The following is a 26,504-nucleotide window of genomic DNA, read 5'->3' as shown; positions in this document are numbered from 1 at the left end:
CCATTCAATTATTTTTAGTCACTTCCAACTCTTGTGACCCCATTTGGAGTTTTCTTGGCAAAGAGATAATAAGGGGTTTACATACATACAATACATACAGTGATTTAGGGAGTGGCACTAACAACTGGAGAATCCAGCTTCTTCAAAGACATGGCACTTGAGTTGAAGGAAACTAAGGATTTCAAAAAGCAAGGGTGAGCATTCTAAGTATGGAACAACCAGTGCAAAGAACAGATGTAGATGAAATCATGTCCCAAGAACAGAAAGTAGGCTTTATCAGTTTATCTGCAGCGTAGAACACTGTGAGGAGTAATGTATAATCAAACTAGTTTGTTACATTGCCTCATAAGCTGGTGCAAATGGGTACCCACTGAGATTAGAGTCCATTCCACAACAACAGTAAGTCGACCATCTTAGTCTTAGAAGGAACCAATCAGGATCCCAATTGATGGAATCTACCCATCCAGTGTTGTCAATTATTCTCTTAACAATATGCCAAACCACATTTTTATACTCACTGGTGGGGATGTTTTCCTAACCTCAAAGATTCTAGCTCCTCTAAAACGTATCAAACAGATCTTAGGGTTCAAGAAACTCTGATCAACTGCCTGATTAACTACTATTAAAAAAAACTGGTTTGTTTTTCATAGTAAGATGCTGAGAGTAGGAGCAGTATAGAATTAAATCGAAAACCCTAATTGCTGATTTTTCCCTCTTATTTTATCTGGAAATCCTTTTTTTCCTTCTCCTATTTCCTTTACCTTTTTCCATTTTCTAATCTCAACATATCCTCCTCCTCCACAGAGACCCAGGAAGAGTTCTTCGGTCATCAAATGGTATTTTCTGATTACTTAGGAAGTCAAGTAATCCCAGGGACTGCTTTAAATCCCCAAATGCTCAGCATGGCACAAACCTGCAGCATTTCAAAATCAAACCCTAATCACTTACATTGAATTATTCCCCACCATGTCCTCTCCTCTCCTTTGGTCCCTTTCCTTCCTCCTTCCCCTCCCCCTTCCCCTTTTGTTCCTTCCCTTTCTTTATACAGCTCCTCTGAATCCACTCCCCATTTCCTTTCTCCCCTCCTCCCTGAGCTTTTCCCTTCCCTCCCTCCCCCTTTTATCTCCTCTTTCTCCCTCATTCCATCCCCCAAGGACTCCTCCCCTTTACCTCACTTCTCTTCCCCTGTTCTCTAGCTCCTTCCTCCCTCCTTCCCTTTCCCTTCCCCCTTTTCTCGATCCTCTCCCCTCCTTCCTTTTACCTGGCTCTTTCCACCTCCCTCCTTCCTCCCTTCCCCTTTATCTGCTGTTCTCCCCATCCTCCTCCATCTCCTTCGCTTTATCTCGCTTTTCTCCTCCCTCCCCCCTCCCTCCAGTTTGTCTCGCTCCTCTCCCCCCAGCTCCTCCCCCCTCCCTCTCTCCCATTTATCTCGCTCCTGTCCCCCTCCCTTCTTCCCCCAGCTCCTCCCTCTCCCCTCCGGCTCCTTCTGTCTAGCTTCTCCCCTCCCCTCCCCTCCCCCCCTCCAGCTTCTCCCGTTTATCTCGCTCCTCCCTCCCTGCCCCCTCCCTCCTCTCCTCCGCCTCCTCCCCTTTTTCTCGCTCCTTTCTCCCCCGCCCCCCCAGCTCCTTCCTCCCTCCCATTGTCTGCCCGCGCAGCTGCCGGGCCTCTCCGCCGAGCGCCCGCGCTTCGCTCTCCCGTGCCTCTCCGACCCGGGGGATCGCGCTCCCAGGCCGGGCTCGGCGGGGATCCCGCTCGCCGCTTCCCGGCCCTGCAGGCCGCGGAGAGGGAGAGGCCGCGGCGGGGCGGGGCGGGAGCGCTAGGAGGGCCCGAGGCGGTCCCGCAGGCCATGGAGCCGGCGGCGCGGAGGAGGCCGCACGCGGGCGCGGGCTCCTCGGGGGGCGGCCACCCCGGCAGGTAGGAGGCGGTTCGGCGCCGGGGAGCGTGGGCGGGGCGCGCGGGACGGGGCGCGTGGCCGGGGGTGGGACCGCGGGGCGGGAGCGAGGGGAGGCCGGCCTGTGGGTGGGGAGAGCGCGGGACCCCCGGGGTCCAGGGGCCCGCCGGCGGTCAGCCCAGCTCCTCACGCGCTCGCTGGCCGCCCGGCCGTGGCTGACCTCTGACCTTTTCCTCTGACCTTTAATGGGGCCGGACCGGTTTGGCCGAGCGGGCTTAGGTTCTGCTTTTTTAACTGACTCGGTGCTTTCCTTAGCATTAACCTTCCCCTACTCTGGAGGCGTAGACACCGAGGTGAAGTAGGAAGAGAGCCTGCATGAAGCGCCCACTGGGTGCCCGGCACTGACCCGTCCTGGGAAGCAGACGCTTGTTATCCCCTTTGGGGTTGAGGACCCTGAGGCGGGGAGGGTCACCCAGCTAGGAAGTGTATGAGGCTAGATTTGAACTCGGACCTTTCAGATTCCAGACCCAGTTCTCTAATCAGTTGTGCCATCAAGGGCCGTAGGTCATTTAGACAGGGTCACAGGTGAGGCTTGAACCCGTGTTTTCCTGACTTGTGTCTGACCCCATGCCTCTTAGGCAAAATAAGAGGCAAAAGTAGCTTTTTCAGTCCTGGCAAGACTTCTGCGAGCTGATGCTGAGTGAAGAGAGCAGAATCCCGAGAACGTTGTTCACAGTAACATTGTACACGGTAACATTGTATACAGTAACATTGTTTACAGCGTTGGAGGAGTGTTTTTGATAGACTTAGCCTTTCCCAGGACTGCAAGGACCCAAAATAATTCCAAAGGACTCATGATGGAAAATGCCATCTGCATCCGGAGAAAGAGTTATGGAGTCAATGCAGTGTGAAGCAGACTGTTTTCTTTTTTGTTTGATATTGTTTTGCTTCTTTTCTTAAATTCTTCTGTGCAACGTGACTAATGAGAAAATGTGTTTAATAGGAATGTATGGGTGGAGCCCTGCGTCTTGGGGAGGGAGGAGAAGAAAATTTAAAACTGTCGAAAACAAAATAAATAAATTGGAAAAAAAAATAACCTTTTTCACTCTTTCCTATATTTAAGCCTCTTAACAAATAGGACCAGGACGGATGTTCCATTTTTACCCCAAACTATCAAATAGTTTTTGTGGAAGTTTTTGGCCTCTTGCCTCAGAAACCAAAGGTCTAGTCCTCTCTTCTCTTACGGAGTAATCTTCACCTTCTCTGCCTCATGTGGTTGTTGCAACAGTAATGCTTTGTAAATCTTAAAACGCTGTGGAAATAAAAGTTTTTGTTGTTATACGTGTGATACGGGCCTAGACAATGCAATCATCCTGGCAAACAGGAGGCCATCTGGAATACAGCAGGTCCCAAACAGTTAGTTATTTCTAGGAGTCTGACAAGTCAAAGCGTATCAAGCATTGGCATTTTGTCATTATGTATTTCCTCCTTCATCAAATAGTCATGATGCATCAGTATCATGGGTAGCTTGTCAGATGTTTTAACTTTAAAATTAACCATTAACCCTTATACTAGAAAAAGACAGGAGCCACTGGTTTGTAGTAGAAAATCCTTGCCTTGGCTAAGAATCTATGGGGCAACTGTGATTGCATGAATTAACCACAAGCCTTATGCAAATATATGTCTCTTCCTCACCCCATTTGGGGTTCTCTTGGCAGAGATCCTGGGGTGGTTGTCATTTCCTTCTCCAGCTTATTTTACAGATGAGGAAACTGATGCAAACAGGGTGAAGTGACTTGCCCAGGGTCACCCAGCTAATAAGTATATGAAGCCAGATTTGAACTCAGGAAGGTGAGTCTCCCTGACTTCAGGCCTGGTGATCTATTCACTGTGCCACCTAGCTTCTCCTGTTAGAATGAAAATAGAATGGATATAAAATAGGTATTTTTTTCAGAAGTGAAAGGGGTGAGGAGAGGTACTCAAACAGAGGCATTTAAATGTGCTTTTGATGTGGCCTTAGAATTTGAGGGCATTTTTGTTTCCATAGAAAGAAGCTGTTTAAAAAATGAGAGCACTAGAGTCAGGAAGGTTTTGGCATAGCCATCTTTTTTTCCTTCCTGCTCATTTTTAAAATTAAAGAGGAATGAATATGACACTGAAGTGAGCCTTGTTATTCCCATCTTATTTCTTCACTGACCCTTTTGACTGACTACAAGCTGTTGCTCCATCTTGCCTGTGTTTCTGTTTCTCCTCCTACCAAATGCCTGTCAGACCACCTGCCCATCCTTTGCTAGCTAGGGTGTGCGATAGACTGAGTCTCTCTTAGGCAATCTGACTGAGTGTGAAGAGCATTTAAGTTGGAGCTGGAAGACTTGGGTTCTGTTCCTTACCCTACCATGTACCAAGTGTGTAACTGCTTATCTAAATCATTTTAACTTTTTTACCTTGATGTCCACCTCTACAAAATGTTTCACAGGGTCATTGTGAAGACATACACACATTGCAAGAGTGCTGGTTTTGGAATCGGATGACCTGAGTTCAAATTCTGACCCTGTCTCTTTCTACCTGAGTGACTTTGAACAGTCACATAGCTTTGATGGGTCTTGGTTCTTTTGTAAAATGAGGATGAGTTGCCCCTCTGCAGTTACTTCCAACTCTAAATCTTTGCTCCTTTGAACAGCAATAAAGTTTTTCTGGCCCAGAGGTGAACCTAGGTCCTAATAAACTAGAAAGGCTTGAAGTATGAGCTCAGTAGGTACAGGTATCTCTTTGTCTGATGCCTGAACTTTTAATGCATCACCAGATTGGTTACAGGGTGATGAGGTTATCTACTAAATGAGTAAGGTCTAGTGTATAAAGGTCAAGCAGGAGAGCACCCACCCTGCTTCTTGACATATTAGAAAAGCACCATGAATGACAAACATTCCTTAAGCATGTGCCTGGCCTTGTGCTAAGCCTAAGGATTTAAAAACACTAAGGCCAAGAACAATCTCTGCCCTTGAGGAGCTTAACCCTGAAAAAAAGCTTTGGGCTCGGAGAAGTCTTAGCCTGGCCTGATGTGAGTCTGTGGGCTTGGTTTGCCCGGGTTTGCCTGTTACCACCTTTTATCCTAGTCTGATCTTAGAGTTCCCTGAGTAAGGACCCTCTCTCTCAGTCCCTCATTTTCTTAACATACCTGCCAGGACTGGACTATTCATCCTCTACCAAATGCACACATATCTGAGTGAATCTTTCATTTTTATGGTCAGTGCTACCCACCTGACTTGAGTGATGCCAGTTTTCCTTCAGTGGCTAAGGAGCCTTATTAGATCTTCCACGGAGCGGAAAGGATTGTTTCATATCAACTAACAGACTATCATTGCCTCCCTTTGTTCACTGCCACCTTTGCAGGCTACTGAGCTGCTGTAAAAAGAAAATAACCAATGAAGAACAAAATCCTTTTTCCTACTAATTAAAAGTTCAGACTCCTTTGCATTCAAGACCTTTCTGAGTCTGGTCACACCCTAACTCACTGGCCTTAACACACACCACTTTCCCCTCTGTGGCCACATTCTAGCCCATCTAGTCTAATTTACCTTCCGCTATATACCAGAGTAGCCTCCTTGTCCACAGGCTTTTCTCTCTGCTTTCTTCCCAAAAGTCAAAATTTTGACACAGAGGAAAAGAGCCCTCATTTAGAGTCAGAGGATCTAGGTTTATTTCTCCCTACATCTCAATGTCCTTGTAAGTTTTCTCACAACTCTGTTGAAGGTATGCTATTGCTTTAAAGGCCACATCAAAATAGACATCCGGAGATCTCTCTGATCCATTCATTCAGGGATGATCTCTCCTTCCCCTTTCCCATCTTTCATATGTAACCTTTGGTTTACACCCAAGAACTTATGGTTCATCTTGTGTGTATGTTATTCAGTCTTTATCTGCTCTGATACCTCATACAATATTCCCTAATAAATTGAATGAATTACCTGCTCAGTTGTTAGACTGCAGTGATTATGTTCACATTGGGTCCTAGAGCTCTGTTGGGTTAATTAGTTTCACATTACAGTCATAGATTGTCTCCTATCTCTAGCCAGCTAGCCATCTTGCATATGTGTACCAATGATTTCAGGGGTGACCAGATGAAGGAACATGTGTGAGGAAATGCAGCCCATCCTTACCCATTACTAGATCCAAAACTCATATTGGGCCAGAAGTATATTTTTAATATATAGAAGGCAGCACATAGATGAGATATTCTTCTATAGACTCACTTAATGTTAGAACTTGTACCTTAAGGTTTCTCTGGTTCAGCACCCACATTTTACAGATGTACAAACTGACGTTCAGGGAGGTTAAGTAATTTTCCTCAAGCCAGAACTCAGATCTCTTGACTGTTTGCCCAGGTTCTACCATCCTATAGAATTTCCTGAGAATCAGTCAAATTAACAAGAGCTTATTAAACACTTAATACATGCCAGCTACTGAGCTAGGCTCTGGAGATACAAATAGAAGCAAAAAGAAAGATGGTCCCTGCCCTTGAAAGACTTACTTTGTAATGGGGAAAAATAACACATAAAAGGAGGCTAAAAGGACTGAAGAGAGGGCATGATGGAGAAAGAACCCCTGAGAATCATTAGCAGGCCCAGAAAGGAAAGAAGGAAACAATGTGGCTGCTCTGGGGGGACCCTTCCTTGAAGTGAACTGAGAAATGAGAAAGTTCAGAGTCTGGAGAGGTGTGACAACAAGGCTGGCCTAGACACTTGGCTTAAAGTGGAGCTTCTGGGAGGAGCCAGCTTCTTAGAAGAAGGGGCTGTAGGAGCAGAGGGTACTTCCAGGGGGAGCAGGCTTCTGTGGCTTGGCAGAGAGCTAGGGGTCCAGAGAAGAATGAAGACGTGGTTGACTTGGGCCCCTTTGAAAAGAAGGGAAGGGAGGTGCTTATTCTTATCTTTTCTTCAGGGTCATATCTGGTCATTAAAATGATAACGTACTTCATTTGGGTTATTGTTACTATCATTTCCATTTAGACCGTTGTCATTTTATATACATACACATTTCATATATATATGTATATATATATATAATATTGTTTTCCTAGTTCTGTTTATTTCACTTTGCATCATTACGTGTATTATTTCTACCCACAGATCTTCTCTTTCCAGTCTTTCCACCCCGCAGCACCTTCAGCATATGCCCTCATTCTTGCCAGGCTGCTCATCTCATTGCCTCTGCAGCTGGCTATTCAATTAAACTTATTCCAATAAACATTTATTAAACATCTCCTATATACTAAGAACTGAGGATACGAAAGCAGAAATGAAACATTGCTTGTTTACGTTCTGCAAGTGGAATATCATATATATACACATAAGCAAAGTAAATGCAAAGGGGCATGCTCCAGTGGAAGAGAGAGATCAGATAAAAATGTTCCAGGAAGATAAGGCCTGAGGGATTATGGGATGCTTCCCAGAGTAGATGAAGTCTTTTGGACTCAAACTAGGTTACCATCACAAGGAGAAGGACAGGGTAGGATGAGAACTCAGGTTTTTCTTCCCCAGTTATTTGTGGCCCACTCTTGATTTTTCACATTTCTCCACTCCTATTAAATTTCAAGTAGGTAACATAAGTTAGCAATTTTTAAAAGTAGCTTTTTGATGCCTTGTGTTTTCTACAAACATACTCCTACCCCACAGAAGCATAACTGTTCATTTTATATGGAAGAAAAGAGTTAATTGGCCTTTGACACCAACTAACTTGTCAACAGAAGTGTTACTTAGTGATTTCACCCTTTGCCTCACCAAATACACTGGAAGCCTCCCCAGGGCAGCAGCATGTCTTCTTGCTCTTCCAGTTTCCCCAGCCCAAGATTGGGCTTGTGGTAGGCACTAAAACACACTTGCTGTGAGGTAGATTCCAGTGACTGGAGAGGAGGAGGCAGAAGAGTCAAATAGAGGAAGAGAGGATGATGGCATCTTCAGAAATCACTCATTTCCTGCACCCTTAGTTTGGAGCCAAGGCTGTACAGTCCCCCATGGGCAGTGTTGTTCATAGGTGGTAGGCTGTTGGAAGGCTGCAGGCTGAGTCTGAAAGAGTAAAGATGTCTTGACTCTTTGAGGAGAATGAGTAATATCCTTATGGTCATATATGTGTGGCATTTAAAAAAAAAAAAAATCAAGTCATGATTGTGATTTGCCTGCAAGAGTCTCAGATAATTTGCTGGTATAAGGAATTCCAGTTGAAGAAACTCCCTCTACCTGTGCAGGGCTCTGGCTTTGACAGGGGAAGTGACTTGCTCATCAGTACCACCCCTGTGTCATAGACAATTAATTAATTTATTTTTAATTAATTTAATTTTAGTTTTCAATATTCACTTCCAATATACTTCTGAGTTTTAAATTTTCTTCCTCTCTTCCTTCTCCCCCTTCTCCAAGATGAAGTGCAGTATGACAAAGGCTTTACGTATACACTTGTATTAAACATATTTTCACATTAGTCAGGTTGAATTAGAATGCATGACAGAAACCATGAGAAAGAAAAAACAACAGAAAAAAGAGCACAAATACTCTGCTTCAATCTGCATTCAGACTCCATCATTCTTACTTTGGATGTGGATAGCATTTTGCATCATGAGTCTTTTGGAGTTGTCTTAGACCCTTGCATTGCAGAGAAGAGCCAAGTGCCCAGTGTTCTCCTGTTTCTGCTCATTTCACTGAGTATCAGTTCATATAATTCTCTCCAGGTTTTTCTGAAGTCTGACTGCTCATCATTTCTTATGGAACAATAGTATTCATTACATTCACATGCCACAACTTCTTCAGCCATTCCCCAATTGATGGGCATCCCCTCAATTTCCAATTCTTGGCTACCGCAAAAAGAGCTCTATAAATATTTTTGTGCATGTGAGTCCTTTTCATCTTTTTATGATCTCTTTGGGATACAGTCCTAGAAGCAATATTGCTAGGTCAAAGGGTGTGCACGTTTTTATAGCCCTTTGGGCATAGTTACAAATTGCTCTCCAGAATGGTTGGATCAGCTCACAACTCCACCAACAATGCATTAATTTTCCCCACATCTTCTCCAGCAGTTATAATTTTCCTGTTTGGTCATGTTTGCCAGTCAGATAGGTGTGATGTGGTTGGTACCTAAGAGTTGTTTTGATTTGCATTTCTCTAATCAGTAGTGATTTAGAGCATTTTTTTTATATGATTGTAGATAGCTTTAATTTCTTTGTCTGAAAACTGGACTGGACAGTCTTTTGGATGTAGAAGTTGGTTCTCCCTCCCCCCATGCCAGGCTTTGCCTTATCTTCTGCAGAGCAAATGACTGATAAATGTTTATTGAAAATTAGTACCTTCAGTGCTCAGGTTTGTCTAGCATGTTAATTTCTAGTTTGGTTCATGTTTTCTTGAAAAGCAGGGTCTAAGAGTGGGAATTCATTTTGCTTTAATGTTTCTATTTGTTATAAAGGTTTTGTACTCCCCACATGTAACCTCCACCAATGGGGTGGGGAGAGAGAAGGAGAGAAAATAAATTTTTGTTAATTGAAAAAAATAAAACTTTTAAAATTTAAAAAGCCAGGCCTGTTATGGATAGTAAGTAGATTCTCTCCTGGCCAATCTCCCACCTCCTCCACCACCCCCACCCCCCACCTCCCCCTTACATATAGTTTTTTTCTCTTGCCTGGATCAAACCTTCATTAGGTATCAGGTAACTTTTTCTTCTACTTTTGTAACCCTGAGAAAGTCACTTAACCTCTCCGTGTCCTAAGCCCATCCCTAAGATACATGTTGCAGATCAGGTGCATTCCTAAAGTGAGTACTGAAGTACCCTACCTGTATCAATGACCCACAGATCTTTGTCAGGTACTGACATATAAAGATAGTTAGCATGCTTTCCTCCTGTTTCCCTTCCCCCTTTTGTCATTCTGTCTCTTTCTCTGTCTCTCACACTCTTTTTGGCTATAACTAAATGAAATAACATGTAAGGTCGTTTGCAAACCTTAAAACGCTACGTAAATGCTGTTTTACTGTCTTTCTGTGTGAAAGGTAGCATGGTATAGTGCACAGTTGTCAGACCTGTGGCATACCCCAGATTGTGATGGAAACAGATTAAAACGTAATTGGGAAAATTTCAATTGATATAAATTTAATTAACAAAATAATATAAAAATACAACAAAAAACAAAAGCAAAATAAGAATATAACAAAACATGGAAAATATTAATATGTGGTTTTCCAAGATAGTATGTACTGAGATCTTACACATGGTTTAGTGTAGGTTTATTGGCCCCTGTTTTTACATGAGTTTGACACCCCTGGTGTAGTAGATGGAGGGTTGGCCTTTTCATCAGAAGTTCTGGGGTCAAGTGTGATCTCTGACCCTCACTAGTTGTGTGACCTTGGGGAAGTCACTAAATAACCAGCCCCTGAGTGTCCCCCAAGCAATTTCCTAAGAAACTGTCATCTGAAAGATGAGCTGCATATCCAGATTGGTGGAATCCCCAGCTTCCTCTGGTCGCACTTCAAGCACTGCTTCCCACAAGAAGTGTATCCTGTTATTTCCCCCTGTAGAATATAAGGGAACATGAGGGAAGGGGCTGTTTTGGTTTTTTGTCTTTGTATCCTCTGTACCAAGCAAAATACCTGGTACATAGTAGGGACATAATAAATTCTTGTCATTGTGAGGGGAGAAGTCTACCCCTCCCCCCCAAAAAATAAAGCCACTGTACTTTGCCACATTTTCTCTTTTCTGCTCCTGTGGAGGTATGTAAGTATATAATCGTCTCTACCTTCAAGGAGTTTCAATCTGACCAACTTAAAAACTGAACCACTCTCAGTAAACCTTATATTTATGAAACTACAATTTACAGAAAAATCACCCTGGCCACTGATTCATCCTCCCAACAATCCTGTGGATGGAAAGGCAGGTCTTATCCCCATTTCAAGGATGTGGAAACTGAGGTTCAGAAAAATTAAGTACCTTGCTTATAATTAGAACATGGAGCATTAGGATCAGTCTCCAGGCTCCTGATCTAGGGCTATGACAGGATAAGGGGAGGGGAGGAACCTATGGTTTTTATGGTAGCAGGACAGGTCAGGTCTTCTCTACAGCTTGCCAAGTTAGAGCTGTCTAGAGTCATTTTGGGGTCACACAGCTAGAATGTGGCAGAGGCAGGACCTGAACCTAAGCCCTCCTGGCTTGTGTCCTCTCTCCTTGTTATCCATTAGGCTCTGTTGATTCCTCTGATCTTGCACAACTGATATAACCACTTATACAGTGCAAATAGAGATGCAAAATGTTTTAGAGAAACAGGTGCTGGCTTTCCTGAGGAACTGGAACTGTGTCTTGAACTAGAAACTGTTGGTTTCCCTAAAGTAATAAAAGCTAGATTTATATAGAGTGCTTTAAAGTTTGCAAAGCACTTTACATATATTATCTCATTAGATCCTCACTATAAGCCTATGAGGTAGATACTATTATCCCTATCTAATAGATAAGCAAGCTGAACTACGATCTTAAGTGACTTACTCAGGGTCACATAACTAGTTAGTGTCTGGGGCAGTATTTGAATTTGGATATTCCTGACTCCAAGCCCTGTGTTCTATCCACTCTTCTTCCTAACTTTCTTAAGTTAAACTTGTCATATAATAATAGTTGAAGGAAGGATTTTGTTTTTCATGCCAGGCTTTTAATGTTGGCAGAATATCCTTGGGTTAACTGTAGGGAGCAGGATGGCAGGGTTAGAGATTTGAGAGGAAGCTTGGAAGGCCAGAAATGGAGGAGAAGCCCCTTGATGGAGATAGGAAAGTTGTCCAGCTCTTATTGTCATGATTGCCTCTGCCTTCATTTTGAAGGTCCCTGGAAGGGGAAGGTGTTCTTTAATCCGGCTGAGGCAAGTTCTCCCTCAGTAAATGAATTTTCTTTTCCTTGGCACCTCTTTCACTTCCATAACTTTAGGCTTCAGGCATCTCTTCTCTGAAGATTACTCCAAATCTCTATCTCCAATCCCAGTCTCTCCTTGGAACTCTGGGCCCACATCTCCATCTAACAGAAGAAATATCCATGTAGATGTTTCTTTCAGTAGTACCTCCCTTGTGCCAAACCAAGCTTCTTGTCTTTTCCCAAAAACTGCAGCTGGTTTTTAAAATTTACCTTTCTCCATCGTTGGTGCCACCATTCACCCTCAGGGTTGAAACGCTGGTGTTCTCTTTACTTTTTCCTCTCACTTCTCAGCTGTCTATAAGTCAGCAAGTCTTACTGAGTCTTCCTTTTCAACCCCTCTCACCCCCTTCCCTTCCCATCAGTCCCTACCACCATTTTTCTAGGACAGGTACTCCTTATTATTCCTAACAAGTTTCCCACCTCCACGCTCTCTCCCTTCAATCCATTCTTCATAACAGTTTTGCTTAATATTTCTTTTTTTAATCTTTCATTTTTCAATTAATAGGCATTTATTTTTCCTCCTTCTCAGCCTCTGCCTTTCCAATTTAAAAGAAAAAAAAATCTTGCAACAGATATACCTAGCTGAAGAATACACATCCCCACAGTATTCCTCAAATGTATGTCATAGTCTACGTTTCGACACACTTCTCTGTCAGGAGGTGGATGGCATATTCATCACCAGTTGTCTGGAATCACAGTTGGTCATTGCATCAGTCAGGGTTCTGAAATTTAGCAGAGTTCTTTTTCTTTACAGTGTTTCTATTTTGTAAATTGTTCTCTTGGTTCTGCTTACCTCGTTTTGTATCAGTTTGTACAAGTCTTCCCATGTTTCTCTGAATCTGTCCCTTTCATCATTTCTTTCATGACGGTAGTATTCTATTACATTCATCTACCATTCCCCAGTTGATGAGCACTCTCTTTATTTTTCAGTTCTTTGCCACTACAAAAAGAACCGCTCCAAATGTTTTTGTACATCTGAATCCTTTTCCTTTCACATAAAATGAATGTTTTCTTATGCATAGTCAGGTCCTGTTTCTGCCTTCTAATTGATTACCAAAGTAAGTTCAGACTCCTTAGTTTGGCTCAGTGTTTTCCACAATTTGGCACCACTCTACATTTCCAGTCTTAGGCTATGTATGAGTGAATGAAAAAAGCATTTACTAAGCAGCCTACTTTGTGTCAGACACTATGTTAAGAACCAGGGGGTAACAAGTATAAGAGAGGCTGTCCCTGCTTATCAAGAATTTATGTTGTCATGAGGGAGACAGCATGTAGGGGAGCAGTGGCCAGAGAAGAGTATTTGGGTCTGGGAAGTTAAAAGAAGGAATGGAGCTGTATGGCAAATTATTTGACCTGTCTTTCCAGAAGCAGTGTTAGTGTTGATTTGATTATTGTTGCTAGAGCAAGAGGTGAAAAAGGAGCTGTGGAGGTAAGAGTATGCAAGCAGGGGCTGGTGACACATAATGAACCAATCAGGACAGCAGGGCACCTAACTACACACTTTATACTCCAGCCAAACCGGACAGTTCCTGCCCCCACACGCATCATCCGATGCAGCATAGTGTGGAGAGCATTGCCTTTGGATTCAAACTACCAGTGCCACTTAGCAACTACCTTTTTGGCCCTGGGGAAGTCCCTCACTTCCCAGGACCTTGGTCTCTTCAAGCTCATGATGCCTTATTCATTTCTCTTCCTCTGTAAACCTTGCTCTCCATCTGCAAAATAAAGATAATGCCACCCCCAACTTCACGAAGATGTTCACTTGGTGAACTTTAAAGAGCTATGTAACTTGTTATTGTGGATGATGGTATCTGACATGCATATCTCTCTATGTTCTTCTCAATGAAGTTTTACCTCTCCCTTAAACTCATCTCGAATACCATCTCCATGAAGTCTTCACTGATTCCTGAGAGGCAGGAAGGTTGTGTTTTGGACTTGGAATAAGGAGACCTGCGTTCAAATCTTGCCTCACACATTTACCAGCTGCATTTGTCAACGGAGCTCCCAATCTTTGTTTTCTTATCTCCAAATTGGAGATGATACTTATCCTATCTACTTTACAGGATAGCTGTAAGAAAAGGGCCCTGTATAAATGGGAGTTATTACATCCTCAGTTAATAATGATGGCACATTGTTCCTTTCTTGTGTACTTAGGCACTGTAGTTATTTGGGTATATGACATCTCCTCCTACTAAGCCTGATCTTGTTTAACTTTGTGTGCCCTGGAACTTAGCAAAGTAGTTTATGTACAGTTTACCGAATATTTGTTGAATAGATGGGTAGATGGATTGGCTTCAGGCTGTATGAACCAAACATGTGAGAAGCCAGGATTAGCTAGGTAGGAGAAAGAAAAGAAACTCTTTGATTGTGTTGGCGTTTCTACCAGACCTAGTAGAGAATCTCACAAGATATTAGTTTGTTATATTGTACAGCAGAGATAAGAGTTCCAGAAACATAGCCCAAAACCTCCAAGTGAGAATGGCCATGAAATCACCATTTCAAGGCCTTTCTTGTATTTTTCTCTTTGGAAGAAGCCCTTCCTCTGAACCTTTTGGCTATTTATTTACACACATTTCTAGCAAGCTTAGTTATCTGGCTCCCTAGGCCTTGGAAGATTACTAGTTGCAAATTACAAGGGAATGGGGAGTCTGCTAAAGTCAAGTTCACCAGAAGCAGTATGGGATGGTTACATTTGGGTGTAAAGGGAGAGACCAAAAAATAACAGATACCAGAACTAGCAAAATAGAACAGTTTGTATGCATACAGTGTTCAAATAAATAGAGGTCAAGGAAAGGTTCTTCTTTAAGAAGACAGGCAAAAAATGCAATAGCTTTTAAAATGATTTCTGTGCCAAGAAAGGTTAGTTTTGATTGTCTGAAAAATCTGCTCTCCCAGGAATAGCTCCCTCTCCAGCCGGGTGAGATCAGTGAAGTGTTAGGGTATTATCATCCCTGTTCCCTCCACGTTGCTCTTACCTTGACTAATAGGACAGACAGAGAAGTGTGAAAATGCATATGTGTGTATGTTCACATGAGCACAAAACTAGAACTGGAAGGCACTGCAGAGGCCCAGCTAGTCTAACTTCTTCGTTTGTAGTTAAGAAAAGTGAGATGAGGAAGTTCACAAAGATTTTAGCCAGCATCCTCTGACAATCTGCCTCTGACTTCCTGCCACCATTTATTGTCTGTTAGGGAGGCATTGTGGTGAAATGGCAGGACCTCAGGACTGGACATAAGGATATTTGGGGGTCTCGTGCTGGTTTGGTCACTAATGCTGTGTAACTCAAGGCAGTAAATGTTACTGCCTAGCATTTCTATAGCAATGTATGGTTTATAAAGCATTTTTGCAACCCATATCTCATGTGAGCCTCCCTGGATCTCTGTGGAGACAAGTCAGGTATCTCATTTTACAGATGAGAAAACTGAGTCTCAAGTGAAGTGACTTACCCAAAGCCACTTATTAAAATCGTCTTCTGATTAGACTAGTGCCCTCAATGTTTACGGACTCTGGTTTCTTCACCTATGAAGATAGTAATGGCTAACATTTAGAGTCTGAGGTTAAAAGTATTTTACATACTGTTATCACTTTTTATCATTATGGCAGCACTTGAAATGGATACCCAAGGCATCCCTTTTTTATAGATAAAACAACTTGAGAAGTTAAATGACTTGCCCATAGTCAGATTGTCAGAGGTGGGGTTTGAACCTACGTCTCTCTGGATTGCAAGTCTAGCACTTCCACCAATCATACTGCTTTTCCAAAATGAAGAGGTTGGATTAGATGAATGAAAATTTGTTCTTGATATATTGGGGATAAAAGAAAAGGACCAAAGAAGAGATAGGCTCAATACTTGGGATGGATGGGATGGATGATAAAGAACTACCAAACACAGTATTTTGCTTCTGGTTTTTTTTTAAAATGTTGTGTTTTGTTGTTGGTTTGGGGGTTTTTTGCCAAGGAAATTGTCTTTGTCTTGTTAATAACAGAATGAAAAAGGCAAATGGGGAGAATGAAAAAGGCTAATTAGTATAAGATAGTATGAGAACATTAACTACTCTTAACGAATTTAAATCGCCAGGCCTAGACAAACTGTGTGCCAGGGTGCCAAAAGAATGGGCAGATAGGATTGAAACTAGGAGAGAACCCACACAGTTAGGGAAGTAGATGATGTCCCAGTTTTCAAAAAGGGAAGAAAATAGAGAATGCAAACTTTAGGCTAATAAGCTCCACTTCTTTTCCTAGCAAAGTTCTAGAATATATTATTAAAGAGATGGTTAATGAACTTCCAGAAAAGGAAGATGTGATCCCAAGAACCAGAGTGACAGAAGAACAAGTTATGATAGACTAACTGCATTTTATTTTTATTTTTATTTTTTTTACAAAGATTCTAAATATATATATCAGGGGGATGAAATTGACATAATTACCTAGAATTTAGTTAAACATTTGACAAAAACTTTCATGCCCCTCTTATGGAAAAGATGGAAAGATGTGGGCAAGACAGTAGTTTAGTTAGGTAGTTAGTAATTCATTAGGTATCAGGTAGATTGATTGGGAATGAGTTGAAGGGTTTGTCCCAAAAACTAGTCATTAAGGATTCCATGTAATCGTGAAAGGAGAACTTGATAAGAGTAGCCTTTGGAATCTGGGCCTGGCCATGTTTTTTTTTTTTGTTTTTTTTTCCATTCAACTTCTCAGGTTGGGAGGATATTTATAAATGACTTGGATAAATGAATAACTGAAAAAAGCATTTATAAGCACAGGAAACACACATCAAAAATCAAGACAGTCTTTGCCCACAAGGACTTAAGTAATACTCTTAATTGAGGGAGAAACAACATATAAAAGAATTAGGAGTAATGAATACAGAGTTGAAGGAGTCAGGATTTTAAGTGAGGTCTTCTGCCTCCAGAGCCAGGGCTCTTTCCACTACATCACACTGCCTCTCAATTCCTATCCTACTTAATATAAGCCTGGTTGGGGAAGCATCTTGGTGAGTGGAAAGTAATGCTAGATTGAGCATCAGTGCCTGGTTTAACTTAATGTTGGAAAAAATGACCGAGCTGCCCCAGAGTGGAATGAATGGGCTTTCTCCAAAGGGTCTGGATTCCCCCATTAGAGAGGCCTTCAAGCAAGAGCTGGGTGTGTTGGCTGCCAGAAGATTCTTTGTGATATCTTAGATCTTTTCATTTTGAACATTACACTGTTTCATATTTACCTTTCCATAAATATATGCCTTGTCTTCCCAACTAAGATGGAAATTCCTGCGTCCTGTTTCTTTACATTCCTCATAGCACACTCAGTTCAGGACTTTGCCTGTGTCTGATACTTAACAAGACTTCTTAGTGATAGCTGACAAACAACGTGGCAAAAATTAGGGACTCGGACCACGGTAATGACTAATAACTATTACAGAGGACTAATGATGAAGCAGACAACTCGCCCCCAGTAGAGAAGTTGAAGACCTCAGAGTTCAGAATGAAACATACGGTTTTTTGGACGTAGCCAGTATAGAAATTTGTTTTGCTTAACTATGCATATTTGTTATAGAAGCTTGTTTCCTTGCCTCTTTCCTCTTGTAATAGGGATTTTTTTTAAATTCTCAATAGGGTTGGGGGAAGTGAGCATTAGAGGAGAGAGTAGGAAGATTTTTTTTTTTTTGCTGAGTAGAAAAAATATATCTAATTTTTAGAAATACCAGCTGACATGTATGTAGCTCTTGAGCTTTACAGAGTGCTTTACGTACATAATTTCATGATTTAATAGTAATAAATAGCAGTTAACATTTATATAGAACTTTAAGCCTTGCAAAGTACCTTATAGATATTCATTGTATCCTCATAACAACTTTATGATATAGGTACTGTTATTATCTCTGTTTTACAGATGAGGAAACTGAGGCAGACAGGAATTAAGTAACTTCCATAGGATCACATAACTAGTATCTGAAGTAGAATTTGAACTCAGATCTTCCTAACTTTAGGTCCAATGCTCTAGCCAAGGTACTTATTACCTATCTTGGAATTGAGTTGGGGGAGTAACACAGCATGAAATCAGTCTGTTACTCACACATGTATCCCACTCACATCAAAATTCCCCTGCTTCCCTATGTTCAAGCTTATCTTTTCCCATTTGATTGGTTTCATCTGAGTTGGTAATACAAATAGATCTATCCTCTTTGTCTCTGATCTTCCCAGGGAACACCTAGCATAGATATGAGACGTGCTTAGTTGGGCCGTACCATCTGTGTGACCTTGGACAAGTCACAGTTGGCTGATTTTTCTGGGCTTCAGTTTTCTTCTATGTAAAAATCAAGGCGGTGGACCAGATGGTTCTTAAGTCCTTCTAGACCTAAAATCTTCTGACCCTAGTGCAATATTTTAATTACTAGCCAGTCTGCAGACTCCATAATTTATTTTATTTCTGTAATAAATTTTATTGATGTTTTTAAGAATGTCATGGTCATTTCTGACTGTGCTTCTCCCTCCTCTCCCCCACACAAATGAAACCTCTAATAAAGAAAAACAAACAGCTAAGCCAAACCAGCGAACTTAGCGACATAACAGACAGTGCATGCTGCATTCCATGCGTGGAGTTTCCCCTGCCTGCTTCTTCGTAAAGGAAGAGTGTGCTTCCTCCTCTCTTCTACAGAGCCAAGACGGGTCATAACAGTTACTCAACTTTCAACTTTGTTTACGTTCTTGTAGTCACTGTGGATATTGTTCTTCTGGTCCAGCATACTTCACTCTGCTCTCATCGTACAAGTTGTCTCATTTTCCTCTGAAATCCTTATCATAGTCATCGTCTCTCAAGGTGCATTAATACTCCACTATATTCACATATAGCGATTTAGTGAACCATTTCCTGAATCTGTGGTCATCCTCTTTATTATGAATTTCTCTGTGCTTTTATTTTTGCAGTGTTTTACGCAAAACATGCTGCTATGAATATTTGGGGGGGGTGGGTATGGGGGTGTGTGTGTGTGTGTGTGTGTGTGTGTGTGTGTGTGTGTGTGTGTGTGTGTGTGTATGAGACAGAGTCCTCCCTTGATCTCCATATCAGCCCTGTGAGGTGAGTCATGAGGTTATAGATTATCACCACCATTGTTACCAATGAGAAATTTGAAACCCAAAACCATGCAGTGAATTAGTGGCAGGACTAGAGCTCAAGTTTTTTTTCCTCTCAGGCTAGGGCTACCATGTTGGGCCCTAAGTTGTGCATCAAAGAACTTCCCCCCAAATTTAAAGGAATTATGCTTCACTTATATCTCCCTGTATCTTTTTGTATGCCTTTTGTCCCTTTGAAAATGCGAAGAGTGAGGAAGGCTCCACATCTATTATTTCACTGATGTGAAGAGTTCCTGGAGCGTAAATTCCTTCCACCAGTGCAGTTCAGTAACTCTTAGGGAGTTACCTTGGAGCACTAAAAGGGTAAATTAAACCCAGGTCTTCCTACCTCCAAGACTTAGGTCTTTGTCCACTATATTGTACTGCCCATAAAAGGCAACTAGGTGGGGGGGAGGCAAGAAAGAGAAGGATCATGATTTAATTACCCTTCTTCCATTCTCCCCAGGCATCCCACAGGCAAAGCTGAAGATGGGTCTCGAACCTCTCCTTTCCATCTTGACCTATGGTTCTACTTGACATTGCAGAACTGGATTCTGGATTTTGGCCGCCCCATTGCCATGGTGAGTAGGAAACTGTGGAGACTTATGTGGAACAAATTGTCTGCTGTCAATGTCAGAAAAAAGAGACGTTGGACGTAATTGCCCATAGAATTATCTCATTTTGCTTCTTGGCTTGGTAAGTGAGCAGCTGGGTTAAGGAGAACGTATATGGGTAAGTATGCATGTCTGTGATCACATAATTAAAGTTAGACAGTGATGCCATTAACAGTAACAGGAGGCAGAGGAAGAGGAGTATTGGGTATTTGGATGAGTGGGGGGGGATGAGCTCAGTTTTGATGAGTGAGAGCTGCACATCTGGAGGAATAAAGTTTGAGGTGAGGTGAGGAAGACCTTTGCCATGGTTTGGGCAGTGACTTCCCCCAAACCGAGGCTTCTTAACCTTTTTTGTGTCATGGCCCCTTTGGCAGTCTGGTGAAGCCTTTGCACCCCTTCTCAGAATAATTCATAAAACAAAATACATAGGATTATAAGGAAACCAATTATATTGAAGTAGAGTTACCAAAATATTAAAGAAAAAAACAAAGACAACTCTATGGATCCCAGGGTCAAAGTCTTTGCCTAAACCTCAGTTGCCTTTGCTGCCCTGGGGAACAGGCCACACAATTTGCTGAACAGAATACTGGTCTAGCAGTCATCATCAACAGATACTCACGAAGCAGGTGTTACTTGCTAGGGTTTACAAATGGTTCAGAGACAGGAAGGGACAAGACAACTTTCTTGTTCTCTGTTGGCAGAACCAGCAAGTCCAGTTCTGTGCCCACCTGTGTGCTACACTGGCCAGTGGAGACTTTGGGAGGTCACATGTGCCATGGAAAACCTAAAAACTTGGGTTTATAAAATGCATTATTTATAAGAGGCATCCAGGCACTGACCTTGCCCCAAGACCTGAGTTCCAGCCATAAACACTGGCTTCATCAGACGCTCAACATTTTAGCATGCCACCAGAGGTCAAACCCTCTGCCTGCAAGACTCCCATGGAACCTGAGCCAGATTAAAATGTAATTGGAAAATGTCTAATAAAAACTGAAAAATACAGCCCAATGTAGAAAATGTTGATTGGTGGTTTTCTAAGTGAATATGTAGCACAAAGGATTATTTCTATTTGAGTTTATCATCTCTGCCCCAGATAGTTCTCTAAGACTTAGGTGACCTGCATTGGTAGAGGGAATTCCCTCATCTGGGAGTTCTCTCTATTAGTGAAATCACACGTCTTCTCCCTGTTCCCTTTTTCTGGATATTTAATAAGTGTTTCCCACTCTGCTCACAGTATTGTGAGCCCCGTGCCATTGCCTGCCTTGCCTTCCCTGCCCCCAGACTGTGCTTTCAGACATGTTAGGCTTTAGTCTCTTCTTATCCAGTACTGACTGATTGTGTATCCTTGGCCAAGTCACTCTCTGAGATGCAATAATCACTCAGCAAGTATTTATTAAGCACCAGCTGTATCCCAGGCACTTTGATAGGTGCCCAGGAACTACAAGTTAAGGGTTTACAACTTACTTTTCATTGAGAGAAATAATATGTACATAGATAGGGAAAATGCAAAAAATTTATAAACTAACATGGAGTAAGGGGAAGGGCTCTAACCGGAGAATTCAGAAAAGACTCATGTAGAAAGTGACCCTTAAATGCTGAGCTATCCAGGAATCTAAGGAGTATAAGAGGCGAGTTGAGGAAGGCCTGCATGCCAGGGATCAGGGACAGCCAAAGCATAGACAGGAGATGAAATGTCACATACGGAGGCTCAAGAAGGCCACTTTGGCTGAATACAATGTAGATAATAATAACTGTTCCCAACAATGTCAAAAGATTGTTGTTTTTTTAAACTATTGATATCTTTTGTCTTTCCACAGCCTACATTCCTCCCTATCCCTCTTCCTCTGCTTTTCAGAGAACCATCTGATATAACAGAAATTTTTTTTCAGAAAAATAGAAAACAGAGGGAAAAAATCAGCAAAACTAATTGGTTCACTAAAAAATGACAATATATGCAATGTTCCTTGCCAGTGGAACTGAACTGGGAGTTACCTCTGCAAAGGCATAAGTTCAGATGTCTTTTCAAATCTCTTTTTTGTGACCATTCTTGTCTGTTTTTGTGTTTTTTTGCAGTGAATGTTTTGCAACATTCACTTTTTTTAAAGAACAAATTTGATTAATCTTTTATTTTACATTGCCTTTATTTTTCTGCATTCTTCTCTTTCTCAGAGAGTCATCCCACATAACAAAAAAATATTTTTTTAAGGAAAAAATAAGTAAGCAGAGAAAAAAACAGGAAAATCAATACATTTCCCACTCCCCCCACCAAATCTGCCAATATGTGGAGTTCTACACCTGTGACCCCCTCACCTCTGTAAAGGAGTAAAGGGAGATACCATCTCCTATCTCTTCTTTGGGGCCAAGATTATTCTTTTTTTGCAAGGCAGTCAGGTATATGTGACTTGCCCAGGGTCATACAGCTAGTAAATGTCAAATGTCTTGAGGTCCAATTTGAACTCAGGTCCTCCTGTCTCCAGGGCCAGCGCCCTATCCATTGTGCCACCTAGCTGCCCCCAAACTTGTTTTTTGTAATTTTGTAGCATTCGTTCCTTATTTTTTTGTGATGATGGTTCTTTCCATTTACACTGTGGTAGAGTGATTGTGTATATTGTGTTCTTGCGTTCTCACTTCCTCCACTCTACATTCATGCAACTTGTCCTATCCTTCATTGTATCCCTCATTTTCCACTGTAATTACTAAATAGTAATTGTTTTTCTTTTACCCAGGAAACCTGAAGGTCTTCCCCTCCCAGTTTGATTTTTTTTAATATTAAAGGGGCCATCCATTGAGTAACTACTTAAAGAAGCCTATTCACTGAATGGGTGTATCTCACTCAAAGACCTTAGCCTGAAAGGGTCAGGGTCTCCCACTGCATCCTGGGCCATCTCCAGTCATCCTGATGAATATCAGGCCACTGGACCCAGATGGCTCAGGAGAAGACAGTGAAACTGGTGACCTTGCACAGCCCTCCCTCCCTTAAATCAAAGTCAACTGCAAATCATGTCATCATCTTGATGTCATAGCCCTCTTCAGATGTCATAGCCCTCTTCAAGACTGTAGGACAAAACCCCACAATAACAACCGTCATATTCACAGTTTCTTGCAGCACTCTAGTATACCATAACCTTCATCTATCACCATTTGCTTAGCCATTTCCCAGCAGATGGGAATCTCCATTGTTTCCACTTCTCTGATACTACAGAAAGTGCTACTGTACATATTTGGGTGTGTATGAGGCCTTTCCCTCTCAAGGTATATGTGTAAGCACTTTGGAAAGTCAACAGCAGCTCTTTTTACTCCTGCCCTTCTTTGGATCCATAGTGATCTTCTCCACCATTGCTTATTGAAAGAATAAGACCATCCTACAAACAGTGGCATGATGCACAGAGTGCAAGTTGGGTTTAAGGAACTGACTAAGAGCCCCAGCACTGATATTTATGAACCTCTGACAAGGCATCAACTTTTTTTTTTTAATTTTTTTTTATTATTAATTTATTTGTTTTCAGTTTTCTACAGTCACTTCCATAAGTCTTAGATTTTCTCCCCCTCTCTCTTCCCTCCCTTCCCAAGACAGCATGCAATCTTATATGGATTCTACACATATATTCTTATTAAACACATTTGCATATTAGTCATGTTGCATAGAATAATTAAAATGAATGGAAGAAACCATGAGAAAAAACAAAAGAAAACATAACACAAGAGAAAATATTCTGCTTCATTCTGCGATCCAATTCCATAGTTCTTTCTCTGGATATGGATGGCATTTTGCCTCAAGAGTTCATTGAGAATGTTTTAAGGTCTTTACCTTGCTGTGAAGGGCTAAGTCTACCAGAAAAATTCCTTGCACACTGTGATTGTTACTGTGTACAATGTTCTCCTGGTTCAACTCATTTCACTCAGCATCAGTTCATATAAGTCCTTCCAGGCCTCTCTGAAGTCTTCCTGTTCATCATTTCTTGTAGCACAGTAGTATTCCATGACATTCATATACCACAACTGGTTCAGCCATTCCCTAATTGATGAGCATCCCCTCGATTTCCAGTTCTTGGCCACCACAAAGAGAGCTGCTATAAATATTTTTGTACATGTGATACCCTTTCCCATTTTTATGATTTCTTTGGGATACAGTCCTAGAAGCAGTATTGCTGGATCAAAGGGCATGCACATTTTTTTTTAACCCTTTGGCCTAAGTTGCTCTTCAGAATGATTGGATCAGCTCACAGCTCCAAGAATGAATTAATCTTCCAACTTCTCTCACATTCTCTCCAACATTTATCACTTTCCTCTTTTGTCATGTTAGCCAATCTGATAGGTGTGATGTGGTACCTCAGAGTTGTTTTGATTTGCAATTCTCTAATCAATAGTGATTTAGAGCATTTTTTTTTAATATGACTACAGATAGCTTTAATTTCTTCCTCTGGAAACTGCCTGTTCATATCCTTTGGCCATTTATCAATTGGAGAATGACTTGTATTCTTGTGAATCTGACTCAGTTCTCTATATATTTTAGAAATGAGGCCTTTATCACACACCCTAGTTGCAACAATTCTTTCCCAGTTTTCTGCTTCCCTCCTAATCTTGGTTGCATTGGCTTTGTTTATGCAAAATCCTTTTCAATTTAATGTAATTAAAACTTTCTGTTTGCACTTCATAGTGTTCTCTGTCTCTTCTTTGATCATAAATTTCTTCGTTCTCCATAAATCTGACAGATACACTATTCAAGGCATCAGCTTTCTAAGCCTCAGCTTCCTCATCCAAAAAGTGAGGATTCATCCTGCCTCTTTCATGGGGTTATTGTTGCATTTTACTCTGAAGTGGCACTAAAATGGGATTCAGTAGTAACTTAAGTATTTGTTTCCTGTTCACTGGTTTGGAGGGGTGGGGGAGGAAGTTTGGCCTGGAGCAGAGAAGCATTAATGAGATATTTGACAAGCTTGGTGCATCCTGTTGCTTGACTTAACAGAGAAAACTCAGAAGTCTTATGGACATCTCTCTTTTTTTCCCTGCAGATAATTTTCCCTCTAGAGTGGTTTCCATTGAACAAGCCCAGTGTGGGAGACTACTTTCATATGGCTTACAACGTCATCACACCGTTTCTCTTACTCAAGGTAAAACCCAGAGACACAAAAGTCAGTCTCCTCTAGAAGAGCTCTCGGACTCCTCCCTTGGCGCTCAGCCTCCACTATGGGCACAGTACCAATATGGATGCTTGGAAGGAAGGATGGAGTTCCCTAGTGCCTGCTGCCTGGAAGGTTCCCTAGTGTTATAGGCAGAGTTCTTGGTGGAGGGCTCTGCTGGGTTCTGGTTTTTGGTTCTGCCACTGATACTGTGTAATATTGGGGAAGTTACTTCCCCATTCTGATCCTCACATTGTTCTCTTCCAATTGGATATCATGTCCTGTCCAGCTCACAGGAATATTGGTGAGGATCTAGTAAGATAATGGGTATGAAAGTACTTTGAAAAGCTAAAAATGTTATTCAAAAGCAATGAGATTATTACTATTAGGTAGAGAGGGAAGACACACAGGGAGGAAGACATAAAAACATCAAGATTGTTCTTTAACATAATCTATTTATTATTTTGCATACTATGCCAGGAAGTCCACAGTTGTATATCCAGCTCCAAAGACCAAGCTAATTTTTTTGTTTGCATAGATTGCTTGACTTTTGGTACAGAGAACAGAAGTACTCTATAAAGGAACAAACAGGTTTGGAAGGGTTGGACAAGAGAGATTTAAAAATATTTTCTCAAAGAATGACCCCCTGGAGCGCTGGATTTGGAGTGAGAGAATCTGGTTTTAAATCCCAACTCAGCTTCTTACCACCCAGGCAGGTCACGTAACCTCTCTAATCCTCATTTTCCTATAAAATGAGGTAGTTAGGCTAGATGATTTCTAAGGTCCTTTTTAGCTTTAGATCCTATACTCTTGGAATTCCAGAAACTCACAGTTGGAAGGTTCGTTGAACCATTTAGTCCAATCCATACTGACCATGAATCTCCCCTGCCACTTTGCTGGCAAGTGGTGGTCTAGTCTTCAATTACAAACCTTTGGGGAAGGGAGGGGTACCCCTTTCCATCCTAGGACAGTTCTCATTGTCAGGACACTTTTCTTTCCATCCACCCTGCATCTAGCTTCTGGAAATTCCACACATTGCATCCAGTTCTGTCCCTGGGGCCAATCTTTTCTCTACACAGCAGCTGTTTGTTTTGTCCCCTCATCCCATCCCCACACCACCTTTCACATTCTCCAGCCTACCCTTCTTCCAGAACAAACACCTCCAGTTTCTGAATCAGTCCTCATATGGCACTGATATGCCACACTATCCTTTGCACCCTCCTTTGGATACTTTCTAGTTTACCAATGCCCTCCCCAAATGTGGCATCTAGGACCACACACAATACTGCGTCAGACAGTAAACCTTTGTTAAGACCTACTATGTGCCAGGCACTATGCTAAGTGCTGGGGATTATTTTAAAAAAAGTCAAAAGACAATGGCCCTGCCCTCGAGGAGTTCACAAACCCCCCTCGTTAGAGACAACAAGCAAGCAGATATGTACAAACAAGTTACAAACAGGACTCATAGGAAGTAATTAAGAGAGAGAAGACACTAGAATTAGCAGGGCTTAGGAGAACAGAATTCTGGATGCTATGCCCTTTTAGCATAGGATAAGATGAATGGCATTAACTTTTGTGGCCGCCATGTCACACTTTTGACTTATTTTCAGTCAATCAGTTGGTAAACATTTATTAAGTACTTGCTGTATGCCAGGCAGTGTTCTAAACACTGGGAAGGCAAAAAGAGACACGACAGTTCCTGTCCTGAAGGTGTTTACAGTCTAATGAGCCTGTGGCCCACCATAGCCCCCAAACCTTTTTCACAGACCTTTAGCCACGTCTCTTCTATCCGGTACTTCTGAAGTTGCTCCTGTTTGTTTTAGTTAACTCAGAACTGAGACCAAGATGAACTGAA

The 26,504-nt window shown here is 41.8% G+C and overlaps 1 protein-coding gene across 2 annotated transcripts in view; it reads left to right on the top strand.

Moving 5' to 3' along the window:
* The first annotated feature begins 1,178 nt into the window (after nucleotides 1-1,178).
* CLN6 (CLN6 transmembrane ER protein) overlaps nucleotides 1,179-26,504 on the top strand; it is a 37,589-nt gene continuing 12,263 nt past the window's right edge. Inside the window, exons 1-3 of one of the 2 annotated variants that reach the window (XM_072615038.1) lie at nucleotides 1,179-1,914; nucleotides 19,382-19,496; nucleotides 24,542-24,640. In XM_072615038.1, coding sequence (XP_072471139.1) covers nucleotides 1,847-1,914; nucleotides 19,382-19,496; nucleotides 24,542-24,640 — 282 coding nt within the window. In that variant the 5' untranslated portion in view covers nucleotides 1,179-1,846. Of the gene's footprint in view, nucleotides 1,915-3,669; nucleotides 3,743-19,381; nucleotides 19,497-24,541; nucleotides 24,641-26,504 lie in introns of those variants that run through there. The other variant, XM_072615045.1, reaches the window with a different exon arrangement.

This window comes from Notamacropus eugenii, chromosome 1 (genome assembly GCF_028372415.1).
Source record: "Notamacropus eugenii isolate mMacEug1 chromosome 1, mMacEug1.pri_v2, whole genome shotgun sequence".
NCBI lineage: Eukaryota > Metazoa > Chordata > Mammalia > Diprotodontia > Macropodidae > Notamacropus > Notamacropus eugenii.
Note: the sequence above shows the minus strand (reverse complement) of the source record. Positions and strands in the feature narration are given on the sequence as shown.